Source organism: Oculina patagonica, chromosome 4 (assembly GCF_052425735.1).
Source record: "Oculina patagonica isolate OP01 chromosome 4, crgOcupat, whole genome shotgun sequence".
NCBI classification, from domain to species: domain Eukaryota; kingdom Metazoa; phylum Cnidaria; class Anthozoa; order Scleractinia; family Oculinidae; genus Oculina; species Oculina patagonica.
Genome location: NC_135761.1, coordinates 58,836,806 through 58,852,952, shown reverse-complemented (window position 1 = coordinate 58,852,952; position 16,147 = coordinate 58,836,806). Strand labels below are relative to the sequence as shown.

General features: G+C 39.5%; 1 protein-coding gene across 1 annotated transcript; it reads left to right on the top strand.

Annotated features, from left to right (window-relative positions):
- The first annotated feature begins 37 nt into the window (after positions 1 to 37).
- On the top strand, positions 38 to 15,802 carry LOC144650908 (uncharacterized protein KIAA2013 homolog). The gene is made up of 15 exons (XM_078510707.1): positions 38 to 183; positions 3,563 to 3,672; positions 5,952 to 6,074; positions 6,796 to 6,933; positions 7,366 to 7,424; positions 7,654 to 7,746; positions 8,091 to 8,164; positions 8,621 to 8,764; positions 9,016 to 9,130; positions 9,467 to 9,538; positions 10,045 to 10,244; positions 10,710 to 10,822; positions 11,417 to 11,690; positions 12,707 to 12,831; positions 15,068 to 15,802. Exons 1-15 carry the CDS (start codon positions 110 to 112, stop codon positions 15,232 to 15,234), a joined length of 1,881 nt encoding a protein of 626 aa, XP_078366833.1. The 5' UTR covers positions 38 to 109; the 3' UTR covers positions 15,235 to 15,802.
- The last annotated feature ends 345 nt before the right edge of the window (positions 15,803 to 16,147 follow it).

Genomic DNA, 16,147 nt, shown 5'->3' with positions numbered 1-16,147 from the left:
ACTTCTTTGCGATAACCGCTAGCTTAGTAACTGCAGTTGCCAAGATGGCGCAAAACAAGGCAGAACTATTTTATTAGTATTTGAAAATTCATGAATTCAAAGTTTTCTTATGTGGGTAGTATCAAATATTGGAAATTGTGTAACATGGATGAAAGGAAGGCTTGCTTTTATCACCCTTGTGAGGTAAGTTTTGCCGATTGCCACTGTTTATGAGGATTTATTTAATAAGAAGGTGCGCAGATTAAGTCATTACTGCCGATGTGTTTAATATCACTTGTATTTGTTGTTTATTTAATGCGATTTGGAAATAACGTTTACACGGGATAATTTTAAAGTTGATGAGTCGGTTAATGAAAGCGACGTTTTTAATCTTTTCCCTTGTTAGTGGTGTAATAATATCATACGAAATTATTGTTTTATTATCCACCTCCAATATTGAACCGCAAAACAAGTGCAAATACTAACAATGTTTCTCACGATATCTGTACACGTCATGTGTATTTTGACCCCGACACCCTACGGGCTCGCCAAAATACTGCAAGACTCGTACAAATATACAGAGATACTACATACAGACCCTTAATATCTAATAAGATTTATATAAATACAATCATGTAGGTATATTTCTATATACTGTATATTTTTTAGTCTTCCTCCCCTCATCCTCAGTGATTATTATATATTAAGCTCATATACTATTATATAAATGGTAATATATCAGTAAATTCTAGCCTGCGTAGCTGGCGGTATTGTTGGGTTTTAAGCGCCCACCAGCAAGCGGTGAAGCCGCGACAACAAGTGGCGCAGCCGCGAGTGGCTTGGGAAGGAGAAGCTGAAATACCGCCTGCCCGGATGGGCTGCTTTTCTGAGAAGCCCGTACGCTGGCGTATGGAGCATTCTGATTGGATGGGAATGCTAAGCACGTCAATTAAATGTCTCGGTAATCTCCCAAGGGAGCGCTCCAAAGGTCACTAGTTCTTTGCCGCAAACAAAACAAATCAAGCAAATCAAACATGGCACATTAAGCGTTATCGTTGGCCTTATCGAGTTTAAATATTTTATGCGAAGATGAAGAAATTGCAATTGAAGGCCTAAGCGCAAGAAACGCACTTTGTGTTTTGGCCAAATTAAAAAAATGTCACAAACAACTCCAAATTTCGCACGCAAGTTCGTTTACGTGTGCTTAACATTGATCTGTATTCAAATTCGCTGAATCTAGCTTCGTTTTTTAGAAATTACGTATGCAAAGAACAAAGGCGTTTTGCAAAGCTTACGTTCTCCACCGTCAGCCAGCAGCATGAGTTTTTCGACACATCGCGTGTAAATCTTTCCTTCTAGCGTTATTTAACTGTCCGGGGAGGTTGAAAAACGTGTCAGAGCCATGATTTTAGTTCCTATCCACCATTTTGAGGATTCGCTTTAAGAAAAGGACTGGACTGAACACATTGTGACGCGATGTCACCTGATAGGCGTCACGTGAGAGGAAAGAGAAAAAAAAAATGGCCGTTTGTTCCTGAAAATCATTTGAAGCCTTTGGTTAGTTTTAGCGTAAGTGCTGCTGCCAGGTGGTTGAAGGACATCATTAAGTCTGAATACCCGTAAGTTTACAGCATCGCTCGAAGAACTGAGTGATGTTTCTGCCTTTGTTTTGTACAACAGCGCTGTTTAGCGCTTCGGAAAAAACGTTGCACAAACCGAGGTAGTTTTGAGCCTGGCGGCATAGAGAGTCTAAAACAAGAGGTTTCTTGCCGGGAACTTCGTCAACGCGAGTTTTGCAGGATCCGCTTGGGTGCTGCCGCGACAAAGTTGCCGAGAAGTGACCTGGTTTTAGACTTTAAAAAATTCTTTATATGTTCCCCAGGACACCTTCCCTTCGCAAAATATTTTCTGTCTCATTAAATATTCATCAATGAATCTATCGATTCGTGCGAACGAAAACCTCATAAGTTTATCTTGTTTTCGCGGGATTTTGTAGATGTGTGATGATGTAAGGAGTGGAGATAGAAGTGAGAGCAAGCCGGCGGCACTCAACTGAAAGCAAAACTAGTATAATGTGACAACACGAGCAAACGTATTCAATCAACAATCAGTCTTTATTTCACTTTCACCTCGGCAAATTCAGTACAGCTAACGGTAACGGTAACAGAGTAGAATAGTCTTGCCCGAAACAACAAAAACTAGATAACTGCAAGCAGACTGCAGAAAAAGCTAGCTGCAAGCAAACTGGCGTGAAAGCTTACTGCATTAAAAGCGCGATCTATAAAAGGTTGAGGCTGACTCTGATCCTAAACTTAACTTGAAACGGCTTAACTCCCTAATCCCTTGGGGTTAGTGTTAAACTTTTTTTTTTTTTTTTTTTTTTTTTTTTGCGTTAGGGCTAGGCTTTTGCGTTAGGGCTAAGTCTGTAACCCTAATCTGAAACTCTAATCCCGACCCTACGGCCTTGGGGTTACCTTTTGCGTTAGGGCTAGGACTGTAACCCTAAAAGTTTAGCTGACTTCATCGTCTTGAGAAACAAAAGGTTTGTAAAAGAAAAGTCAAAAGACGCCGCGCAAGCAAAAACCTTGTCTTTTTGCATGTGTTATTTTTTGAAAACGAAGGAAAGACCAGCAAAATTAAATACAGGGCAGTGTTGAGCACACGTAAACGAACTTGCGTGCGAAATTTGGAGTTGTTTGTGAGAATTTTCAATTTGGCCAAAACACAAAGTGCGTTTCTTGCGCTTACGCCTTCAATTGTTTGAAGCATGAACATGAAGCGGCCGCAAACGATTGCCACGATTTGTTTCGTGGAAAAGATGCGATGGCCATTTTGCTAATTACCGCATTGCAGTTTATTCAATTTGGTACAACTCCTGCACTCCTGGTGCGACTCAGAGTAAAGTATAAAGTTTAACATAACGACATAACGCTTTGGTCGTATTGTATTGTTCGGAAAAACTATGACATACCTTTGCTCGGTTAGTTATTTAGAAAGCAGTACGGTATTCAACAAAATAAACTGTTTAATCTTTTCTTAATGTGACCAGTTGGAAGCGGTTCATTTCAGCCGGACTTGTTGCGTGACATTACCAGGTGGCATTATTACTTTGTAAAGCTATTTTGTCAATCGAGCGCTTTTGTCGAAGCCTGGTTAGTTTGGAAAGATGAACTTTTTTCCTCGCTAGATTTTTGCCGAATGAAGTGTCTGATCTGTAGTGTTTCGTCGACTGCCGTTATGAAACGGAGTTTATCGTGGACGTGACTGTCAAAATAGATCGTCTGGATAATAATAAGCCGCAGAATTTGTCAACAGTTTGTCAAAATGCAAATAAGGGGGCGGAAGCCAAAAAAATAGCCCATCCGGGCAGGCGGTATTTCAACTCCTCCTCCCCAACCCCCGCGGCTGCGCCCTCGTTGTCGCGGCTTCGCCGCTTGCTAGTGAGCACTTAAAAACCCAACAATACCGCAGGCTAGTAAATTCCAGCAGTTCCCATGCAGCATATAACAATGACTAAACAGGTAGATAACAATATTTATAATAACTTTCAAATTTTGCTTCCTTTTTGTATTTTATTTCACAGATCACGTAGGAGCACTTTAATTGGTATTGCTATATTTACTGTGTTTTTCATATGGACCATTTCAAGATTCATGCCTCGTCATAGACGAGGCCAACTTCCTGAAGCTCCTGGTAAGTATATTCAGTGTTGGAAACTAAATTTTGGGAGCACTCATCATTTGGGCAAGAGAGTCTCAGAATTCACTTGCCTGGATTATATTTTACTTGCCCAAAACTCCTCTCCAGAGAATCACAGCCTGTTTTTGGGGGGTTGTTTTCTCCTTCCTTTCTCGTTTGACACTTTTGAATGTGTGACGAGATATTTCCACATTTTGACAGAAAACATTCAAGACAGCACCCCATTCTCGTTCCCAGAGCCTCCGTTTCTTTTGGTCACGTGGTCGGCGAAACGAAGGGCTCTGGTAACACTGACTACCGGATGTCGTAAAATCCACGACATCGGGTAGCGCATGCCCTCTGCATAAATGTTCGTCTGCGCCTGCTCAGTAAAAGAAAGGGGAAGGCTGGGGCTGACTGAGACGAGAAGAAAGCGAATTTTGAAAGCTGGTTTTGGCAATTCAAGTCGTTGATATTTTAACTTACACAATTCGATTCGTTTGGAACTCATTGAATTGCATGGCTGATAGATGTGTTGATGTTGTTGTGTCGACTCTACACGCAATATTATCTGACGGCAGATAGAAAAGTTAGAATCCAGAGGAATTGGAGTTATAGTGTACATGGAGTCGTGGATATCATCAGCTGATAACATTCCGACGGTTGATGATACTGTGAAATTTATTTATGGCCATGCGGAGGTATTGTAGAAAATTCAGAACCAAAAAAGCCGCTGATCGACGACGTATCATTCTATTGAGCAGCGGTAAGAAATATCACATTGAATTTCAAAGTCTTCATGTATTCATGAACTCCTTTTAGTGTGTATATCTTGTATAAGCTAAGTTGATGGTGCAAATGTTTGCAATATTTTTAATGCAATAAAAAGTACAACCGAGTTACACCTTGCAAGAGATGTACTTGTCATTCGTTCATAAACGAAGGTCTGCTTCGTGAATACGTTATTCCAACAAACTCCCAGTGTTATTCGGTCTTTTTCCGGTAACATTTTCAAACTTTCCGCTGCATCTTCAATTGTTTCGATGACCGGAAGTATAACCAAAATTGCGTAGAAGCGTTTCGTTTTTTTACCTAATTACGCATGCAGTTTTTATCAGCCAATCAAAAAAATCATATTTTTTACCGTTACCAGGGCCACTACGTCATGTCATTTAAAAAAAATACGCGTGGCCCTGGGGAAGAGGATGGACAGCACCCGTGATAGGAAGTGACAAAGAACAAACTTGTGTTTCAGTGCCAAATACTGTATTTCTAGGATACTTCCTACAATAAAACCATTTAAAACAGCAAGATTGTGTTACAGCTGGGGATTTTGTTGCCAAAATTGACAGTGGAAAATTTTATCTACCGGTAGAACTGAAAAATATTATCACACTTGGCAAACATGATTGCAAGTACAATTGAAAATGTTAGTTTCCTGCTCCGGATACATTATAGTTAAAAGGGGTTCTTATTTCCAAACTCGGGGTGCAAATAAAATTTAAAAGCGTGAGATATTTTGTCTGACATCATCCTGACTTCATCAACGATTGCACTCGCCCAGCCCCTCTGACTCTTGCATGCCAATTTGAAAACTGGTTATTAATTGTTCATTTATCATGGTCATCACTGTCACCATCATCATCATCATCATCATCATCATCTTTATAAAAAAGCCAATGAGGCCTTTATAATTAAATAAAGATGAAATTGTTAAATAAATCTATACAGTGTAGAACTTCGGTCTGATAGCCAGTACTTACAGTGTAGGCAAGCAGCCCCCTTACTTTAATTACAGTACTTTAGTTTGAATGAACATGAGCTCAAATTGTTAACAGTCTCTACTTTAATTACTTATATTACTTCCACCAATCTCCAATCTTACACTGTACGACCTGTGTTGTGCATATGCTCTTGCATTCAATTACAAATGTTATGATTTTTTCAAGAGCACTGTCAACCCCCACTATAAGCACTAAAAACTGAAACACTAAAGTTAATAGAGCACTATGGTGCTCAGTTGAGAAAATACAGTGTTTATGTTTACAGTCGAAGCTCTCTTAACGGACACTCTTGTAAGCGGACAGCTCTACTTACGACCGCCTTGTTTGAAACCCTGTTTTAACTTCCATACAAACTCTGTATTTTTAAGAAAGTAAAAAGCGTTCTCTGGTAAAATATTTTAAAAATTATTAGCTTTCGACAGCCAGACTGCTGTCCAGAGAGTGTCCACTTATGAGAGCTTTGACTGTATTTCTATTTTTCTGCTTACTCCTGCACTGTTTTTGTTTTAGCATATGATAAGGTGTGCCTAAGTGATATTTTAGCAAAATGGAAGCAAGGGACTTCAGATAGCGATGTGGTGATTATTCACAAGCCTTTGGAAAAATTAGAAAATCCATACTTACCTTTTGTTGGTAAGTAAAATAATAAAACTGTATGGTGTTGGGAATTAAGTATAAATGCAATTTATTGTGTAACACTATGCACATCAACCCTTGTCAATATGCACAAATTTCAAAAAAATTATTTACTATCTGAGATGTTTTGTGAAAAAATAAAATTAATTGTAATAATCGCTATTTGTAATCACTATTTCAATTTATAAGCCAACAAATTTCCCCTACGGCTAGAAAGCCCTTTTCTGCAATATCAAATACATCAACGGAACAATTAGGAGACAGGGCACTAACTGGCTCATGATGTCAATCCAGTATCCAGGAATGAAGCTAAAAAACATTACCGGTAAGCCGGCTTAATCAACAAGCCTACAGTAACTGGTATTCTGGCCTTGGCAGCTCTAAAAGTTTACCCAAGTCTTTGTTTTTAAGTGAAATTTCAGCCAGATTTAAGTTCTCTTTCGGCCAATGAAATTAGCTGGCAGCCGGCCCTTAGTGACATCCCTGAGTATCAAAGAAATGGAGAAGACTGGTTAGTAAGTTGCTTTTCAACATTTTCCTTAGCAATGTGTTGGTCATACTATGAATCAAATATTCTTGCGTACAGTGCACAAATTTGTAGTTCCACAATACAAATTTAATATGCTAAGTACTTTGTAATTTGAGCTCGTTTTGAAACATGTTTAATTCACTGTACAACATTCTAAAAATTAATATCTGTGTTTTTTTCTCTGCACAGGAAATGGAAATTTAGGGGTTGTTGCAACAGATGGCTCCTTTCTTCATATTGCGTTTATCCAGCCCAGCATGCATTGGTTGAAACTACCATTCTCACCTCTTGTGACTGCAAAAGTTGCTGATGTCCCCAAGCCAAGAGGTATTGGCAAACTAATGCAATTAAATCTGCAATTTATTTATGGAAAGGCCACACATGTGAGTTAGCCACACCCTGCACTGTAATTGGTAGAGCTCAAGGGACCACAAAGCAGTAATGGTCAAGGGTACTAAAAAAACACACAAATATTTTATATTTTAAATACTATTCTTAGATTTAGTAACTACTGTTTGGGAGACCCCCTTCTACCCTCCTGAACCCTTTATTTGAAACCAAAAGGGGAAACAAAAATAGTTCGAAATAGTGGGAGTTCGAAATAGCTGATAGTAAATGACTGAAGCGCAAATCCAAGGGAAATTTGGTTTTAATTTGAAATGTTCAGAGAAATCAAAATAACCGACTTCGAATTAGGGGGTATACTCTAACTTTAAGTACCATGCTTCATTCTTTACCAATATATTATTTCCTTTACAGAGGCAACTGTTATTGATTTCAAGCAAGGCTTGGTTCATCAACTCCAGACATACTCTTATGTAAGTACAGTACAGTGTTTCTTGATTTAAGAGATTGAGTAGCAGCTCTAGCCAGGTCTCACATAAATGGCAAGCTACCTTTGGAGAGAACACTAGAACAAACAACAGGGACAATGCCCACAGACCTTATGCTACAGGTAAAGTACCTGTAGCATTGACCGCCTCCTTAATCCTAGATCTGATATTCTTGATTGTGATCTGATCACTATAAATGTATTTCTGTCTTTAGAGCCATGGATGTGTTATCGTTGAGAATGTGGTGTATGCCCATCGCAGTCAGTCATCTGTCTTAGTCCAAGAAGTTGTGGTCGTTAACCATGGGGTGCGTACACAAAACAATATTTCATTTAAAAAAATAATAGCTGTATTGACCGTCAGAGGGTTCCTGGTAAGAGTTTTAAAGCCAAGGTGTCAATGAGGGATTTGCGGTGGTTAAATATGTAAGGGTATCACTAAATAATTAGAAGTTTTCTACTCTTTTGTCAAGTCAGGTGGCCAGTTGAACACTCCTGTCGTGTCTGGAACACTGCATCATTATATAAAAATAATATTCACATTTTTAAGCGATTATTTAAGGAATCGACTTAATGTACATGTAAAGACCATTTCTTTAGAAATAATTATAATACAACATGCACAGAACTTTTAATAACCCTTGATTTTCAGCATTCTGGTATCAAAGTTTTACTAGCACATGAAGGAGCAAACTCTTGGAAAGGTTCAACAACTAAAAGTTTGAGGTAACAACCTTGTTTAATAAATATTTGTATCAATAACGAAAGTCTTGTTTCTGGCTTGCTTTCTATGCGTCCATTTTTAATGTAATAGTAGCTAGATGGCATTGGTGTTTGTGTCTAAATACAACTCTTCACTTTTGCGATTGCTTCCATATTTTGGGTTCCGTTAGCATTTGTGCTTGCGCCTGCGTTCACATTTGCGTTTGTGTCTGTGTTCGTGTTTGCGTTCGCATTTGCGTTTGTGTCTGCCTTCACATTCTTATTTGCGTTTGTGTCTGCGTTCGCATTGGCAGTTGCATTCGCATTTGTGTTCGTGTCTGCAATCGTGGTCAAAATTTGTGTGTGTTTGTTTTTGCGAATGAATTTGTGTTCGCGTCACCATTTGGCTTTTTAAAAGGAAATTCAAAGTGGACTTGAGTTTGCTGCATTTATGAAGTAGGGTCTTTTTTTGTTTTCCAGCTTTGAAAGAAATATGGACCCGTCCAAAGCACACTACACTCTCTCCCACGGTCAGGTTGCACATGTTGTTAAATCAGAGCCTGATATCAACGTAACAGTAGCAACATCAAGAGTTCCTACTGAGATGACTGTGCAGGGACAGAGGTGTGTGGAGGTTTTGAATTATAGCCAATCTCTGATGGCGAATATATAGGAGGGGTGAAAAAAGTCAATATTGCATATACATGTACTGTAAAGAGAAAAGGAACTTTATTAAGCTGATAAAAACCCATTTCTACTGACTTTCTTGTTCTGAAAGTGTTGGTGAAATTAAATACTGGTCTAGTTCCCGACCGATATTTTTTTCCAATACGGATATATATTTTTTTGTTAACTATTATTTGTCTTCATAACAGCACTGGAATCTTGCGACACTTGACAGTTGTGCGCACCTCAAGTTTGTTTGGTCATGTGACCAAACCTGCCCCTGCTCCTGTAAATATTGAAAAACTCCAAGAAGAAGCACAGAAGGTATTTGAGTTAGAAAAAAGAAAAACAAAAAAGCAAATGAGGTGTAGGACAGATGGATAAACTAATTTGTGTTCTCATTACACGTTTTGCCTGACTAATGCAGACTAAGTTGAACATACGCAAACATCTCACTTCCGCTTTCGGGATATGCGTCTAGGAAATACATGTTTATGCCTTGGAAACAGCCGCAAAACTGCCAAATCAAGGAGTGACATTTGCCGAATTTTGACAAATGCAGTTCAGTCCCCGCTCAAGTCAGTGTTTAAGAATTTCCATCATTTGTTTTAACGTTTTAATTGGTGTATTAGTTCTAAGTGAACTTTTCTCCCTTCACAGGAACTCCGAGCTCTTGTGTCGCTAGACAAACCTGAATCTTTGAGGGAATCTCACACAACAGCCTGGAAAGAGGTATTATACTTGCATCCTGTACACGCTTTTGACAACTTTCAGAGATTAGTTATTAGATAAATTAGGGAGAATACAGTCGTAACTGTCACGAGAAGAGATATCCACCAACTGAAACCCAGTGTCGCCCACTCAGTCTAGTTTGCTAAACTATATCTTTTTTGGCTTTTTTACATGTAGTCGTGGAAGGGGAGGTGGGGGGGGGGGAGTGTAAAATTGTTAACCTCAAAACAACTTCAGGTAGTTGTTTATTTTTATGTGAAACAAATGTTCTGTTTCTAAAATTAACCAACATCGACTACGTACGATGCATTACATTGCTGAACTGATTACCATGATCTTATATTCCATAATTCCAGTTTTTATGAACATAATTAGTTTTTCAATTAGTTTTTCAAAATTTCAAATAAGAGTTCTGCCAGTGTTAAATGAAATCCAGTTTTGTCACTCTTATCGTTTGCGAGCCTAAATAATTCTGCTTACGAAATGATACGTTGTTTTATTTCCAGTTATCCGAGACAGGCCTGTTTGTGGACCCTCACCATGATCCAGACACACCATCTGGTCTGGAAGTGAACACTACTTTGTATTATGTTCTGTCTTCTTTTCCTTCACTCGCTCATGGTGCTTCAAGCCCTCAAGCGCGCAAAGATGATATAGAGAAGCTTCTTCATATTCCAGATCACTGCTTTGGCGGTCCTCCCACTATGTAAGTGTGGAATTGGAATTTTTTGTATAGGAAATCGGCCAAAGTTACTGTCCGGAAAATGTTCTAAAGTTCAACTGATTTCTTACCGGTTCAAACACGTAATCGCTGGCATTTTCCTCATAAATTTAAGCATTGTTTAGAGCGTTTTCGCATAACGTAATACGGGGGACATATTGGTGTTCCAAAACAATGAAACGGCGGCCATGTTGGTGTACCAAGCCAATCCTGTGGGATTTGAAGTCTTTTCTTATGTAAACGCTTCTTTTTGTTCTAATAAATTTGCATAGATGCTGGCCACGTGAGTGAAAACGCTCAATAAAGCATGTTTTCAGAATGTTGCAGAAATTGCAACAATAACAATTTCGACAAATACCATTTCAGCAGTTTTTTGTTTAACAATGCAGGGAGATGAGGAAGAAAAAACAAAAAAAAAATCAAAAGACAAAATCTCTTTTCTTTTCGAAGGCACTCAGCATCACTTTGGCCCATGCCGCGGACCGAGGCTGGTGTTAGCAAAATGGCGGCGTTATGGCAGAGGTTACTGGAGCAGAATGGCTGCAGTGCGCTTGTCAAAGCAGGTATCACTTGACTTCTAATTGTTTGTATTTCTCTCTAGAGTTTCGCCGAGTGGTTTCTTTCTTCCATGCACACTGGCCTTTGGTTTGTCTGTAGTACAGGTGAACCTCCCTTGAGAACAGCAAAAGTGTCCAATAAGGAGAGGTGTTCGCTTATAGGAGGCGAAAAATGTAGTGTTTGTATGTTACCAGGACCATACGACTGAGAGTCGGCTTAAGGGAGGTGTCCGCCTACCCGTGCGTTAGCGTAGGTTCGAATGAAAATGTCTTTTATTATCTTTCCCCGATATTCCCCCCCCCCCCCCCCCCCGCCCCTAATACAAGGAAGGCTTGAAGGCTTGTTGACTGAATATCTACTCGGTCTTCCTGAAAATTCAGAAGTAGTGTTGAGAACACGTCCAAAATGAATTTATAACATCCCGTTTAGGGGAGGGGAGAGGGCAGATGGAGAGGAAAAAATACTACTGACGCCGGAGTTGTTACAACAATACGAGCTACTTGGCTCGTGAATCAATGTGCTCTGTTCTTCTTTCCCATGTCAATGTTGGTATTAAACGCGAGGATATAAACTTAAATCTTCTTTTTCTTTTCTTGAAGGAGTCATCGGCATTGTCCAAGCTATCACGCTTAGCTTTGGAGGCCTGCAGTTCTCTGCAGGACACTTTGAATTTGCCGCCAACCCTGCCTCGCTTCACACCACTATTATCTTCCGCCATATCCACCTGTATGAAGATATGGATATTTATCTCACGGTGCTGGTGAACGAGGAAACTGGACATGCAGAGAAGCTGCTTGTTAAACCAGTGAAGGGAGGAAAGACGCCTCTGTACGCATGCGAGGCAGGCTGCCAATACGACCCTGTAGAAGTGGGGTGAGTAGAGATAACACAGTGACCTGTCACGCAATCTTCGTTGGATTAACGATTTCGTGGCAAAGAAAGATTTCGTGACATGCCACAAGAACGCCTGAGTGCAAAACCATTCGAGAACTTTCAGAATTTTAGAGTTCGTACTTTGTTTGGCGAGGGATTCACGAAGTTCCAGTCTAAAATCAAAGCGATACAGTCAACTCTCGTTATAGCGGACACGCTCGGGACTTCGTTTAGTGTCCGTAATAGCGAGAGTCCGTAATAGCGGGGTGTGAGGAAAAAAATGGCGTTAACATAGGTTAAATAGTATGGGCTATGACGAGCTTATTAACAGTCGTGAAAAGACTCAGTAGTCGTTAGGTATGGAGAATGACAATGGTCGAGGGTTTGAGGGTTTGATATCTCAAAAGGAGTCGTCTGAAAGAAAAGGGCGCAAGCTGAAGTGAAAAAGCAAAGTCTGGTGTACAGCTACTGAAGAAATTGATGCAAAAATAATTATTGCAGAAGACCTCTGAAGTGTGTTTCGACAAATAGTATTTAACACACTGCAATTTTCTGCAATAATGTTATGTGAGAAGTTCATGGTGTCCGCTTTATCGAGAGTCAAAACAATAAAATTGTTCTTTTGGTACCACGAAAGTGTCCGTAATTCCGTAATAGCGAGAGTCCGTAATAGCGGGAGTCATTTCCAGTCAAACCTCTATAACTTTCGCCGGGGATCTGAATTTTGTCCGTAATATCGAGCGTCCGTAATAGCGGGGTGTCCGCAAGGCGAGAGTTGACTGTAGTTGCAAACCTGTTAGCTGGTATGTTTCGTTCTGCCAATATTCTAGACCACGAAGGCTGTATGTTGTTCAAAGTTAATTTTACTGTAGTAAACAAAAGGTTAAGCAGAACTATAGATACCCTAAAAAACGAGCAAACGCACGTTATAAAGTACAGTATTTCTGTAGTTTTATATATTCAAACACAACTTCAACATTTATAGCTAAAAAAACTGTCCCATTTTTCAATTTCAGTGAAACTGAAGTGACCTTCCCAGTGCGCATGACCAGGCCCGTCACACCGCTGCTCTATATATCGCATAACAAGTCCGAGCTGCTGGAGCTCAGAAAACACGTGTTTATAAAAGATGCACATGAAGGTAAGAATAATTCATAAGGAGAATCCTGTCATCTTATGGATTCTATGAAGATCACAGCTTATGAAACCGTTTCAGTGTTATTAAACCACGTCTTTTGTCAAATGAATTTCTAATGTCAGGGCTCAAAATAACGGCCGGTCAAAGGACAATGTCCGACCAAAATGACGATTTGACCGGCCAAAATTTTGGTTCGGCGGTCATTTTGACCGGTCACGTACACAGCTTTCAAATAAATAACATACAAAAATTATTCGCAGTATTTCTTGAAATTTTACAGTAAAATCATAAAATATCATAGCAGCTTGCAGTCACAAATTTGTAGACTGAACAGATGAGACGGTCACGTTCTGCGGATTTGTTAGCCGTTTGCTTTAATAAAACAGGAAACATACACGTCTGTAAATACGCTAAACAGACAACGATGAGCATCGCATCAATCAAAGTCTGCTATTAACACGTGTACGCAATTACAGTTTCAATTGTCAGGCGGGCCGAGAAAAATAGCACTCGTTAGTGGATTTAAAAAACTATATGCACCTGAAGAAAGTACAAGTTCGTAGCGCGTTTTTCACCAACAAGATCATGAGAATAGACCGAATGCATAAATGGCTGCCAATTTAAAATTCTTTTGTATGCATTTAAATTAGCCTGACTAACCTCGTTTTTGAGTTGATAATTCGAAAGAATTTTTGCTCTAGAGCGAGGTTAGTCAGGCTAATTTAAATGCATACAAAAGAATTTTAAATTGGCAGCCATTTATGCATTCGGTCTATAATAAAATCATTAAACGCTTTGAATGTTAAGCCAGCAATGTTTCTGTAAACTGTGCCTATTTCGCAACTGAACGTGTCCACACATCTGCTGACAAAATACTTAAAAAAATACTTTGCCGTAAGTATATTTGATTTTCAGCAGCTTCTCAATCAGACGGGCTTCTCTCATGTAGGTGACGTTGAAAACTTGAAGAGATCCATGATTTTTGAAATGCGAAGCGACGTAGGCTTTCTTGCCCAACTCTTGGCAGTCTTGAAGAAAGAGAACTTTAAAAGAGGGCATCTTATAGGAAGCTCGATGAACAACGAGTCTGTAACTTTGCAGTGAAGACATGTTAAACTTCCAGCACACCCTTAATGAAAGGCCTGGTTTCTAAGCGTTGTGGACGAATGTGAAATCTTTTCTCGGCGGTTATTTTGTTAATCCCCTAGCTTGAAATGAGATATTGGTATCACATGATACAGGAAAGATATCTAAAAGTCGAGGATGTGAATGTGCTTACAACCAAGATCGCCTCCACCCATAAGTCGTTAACTAATGTATAACTATGCAGAGTAACATAACATTACGGCTACTGAGCATTTTGTTTTATACTTTTTATGTAAAGTAGAACACAGAAGAAAAGAAATTCAAAAGGCGAACATAATAAAATGACACTTTTAGCGATCAAAACATTTAAGCTTATACTCTTTAACAACGTGTGTTTTAGCTTACGAGGCGAAATTTTTGTCAGAATAGGCTATTGCTTCCAAGTAAATACTCAATATTTTGACCGGTCAAAAACGAGACATGACCGAGCAAAAATTGATTTGGCCGGTCAACATGACCGGTCAGTATCCAAAAATTATTTTGAGCCCTGAATGTGGGTGGAAGCAAACAGTCTCCTTTGACGTCAAACATCATTTAAACGTCAGATGATATTGTCAGTCGTTTGCTCATTCCATAAACCCAAACTACGGGCTTGAGTTGAGGTGTGAGCAGCAGATTGAAATACAGGCTAGTGGGAATCTCCTTCTTTCGGACTTTTACCAGTTTTGTACGTACAATTCAGGTGGAATCATAAATTAATTATTTAAAACTATAGCAATTAAAGCAGCGTTTTCACCCTCAACACTCCGCGTTAGTTCGGGTAACAAGAGTCATTTTTGGAAAAATTCCAGAAATTATGTCTCCAAGTACTGTTAACAAATCAGAAAACTGCAATGGCTATTGCAAACAGTCGGCAGTTACTGGTCAGCTCGTCGTTTTACCGGTTTGTGTTGCTTGGCAACAACATGACTGAGAAGGACCGCGGGCTCAATTAATTCCATGAAACAGGATTACTTTCGGTAGAGCTGCTTGTCATTGTATTTGTTTGTTTGTTTATTTCGTTGTTGTTGTTTGTTTGTATGTGTTGTTTTCCCCAGATGTGTATTTCATTTGCGACTTTGACATATTATGTGTGTTTTCTTCTGTTCCTCAGAATCTCTCAAGAATCATCACGTTCACCATCGCTCCGGACTGCCGGCAAAGTTCTGGGTGACGATCGCCTTTCTAATCGTCGGTTTTCATCTTTACCTGGCTAAACTAATTTATTCAGAGTGCTTTAAAGAGAAGGACATTGTGCGATCGAAGATCTACATGAGCTGACATCACGTGAACGTAGAAAACTATGGCATGAATGTAGAACTGGTTGTTCGAAAGCAGATAACCGCTTGTCTGGGATTTAAAGTTACGCCGAAAAGCGTTTTCCATGGCTAAAAAATATACACTTTGAAATGGCAGAATTCCGGGGTGAGTTGAGGCGGGCGGGGAGGAGGAAGGAGCTTGACTTTTACCCTCCCCTTCTGAAGTGGCTCCCGGCACTCTGCGCTTTCTCTATTGTTGCGAAGTTATACCATACGGTCTCCAGTTCCTTCCTCCCCCCCCTCCCCAAGCACAACCCAGATATGGTTTCACAAGGGTTGTACTGTAACAGAAATCCTCATTTTGTAATTTTGAGTAAATATCCCAGATGTACGTCATCCAGCTTCAAACAATCAGGCCACCCTCAAGCCAGGCGTTCCCTTTTATGCCTGGTTCATCATTATGATTTTTGTTGTGATACATGCCGAGAAAAGATTCATGCTGGTCAACTCTGGGACTTATTAAAAAAGTGGATGGTATTTAAAGTGTATATGACATGAAAAATATTTTCTGCTAATTTGAAAGGCCTTTCGAAATACAGAAGAATGGCGGGTTTTTTTTTCGAAATATCTTTTTTCGTTTCAGAGATATTGACGTTTTTGTATTATGCAAATTAGATCAGTGATGACGTCACAAGATTTGACTCTAAAAATGGTAAAATACGGAATAAACAATATCTCTAAAACTATTGAAGCAGTGTTCTTGAAACTTGGCACCACAAATGTGCATCACAAAAGGAACAAAATGACACCCTTAGTATTGTTGCCATAGCAACTCTTTCAGCTCCAGTCTCTCTCTGTTAAAAAAACCAAATATCCCCATATCTGACCTCTAAAGTGAGACAAAGGGTCCTGCTTAGAACAGACATAGTTCCCAT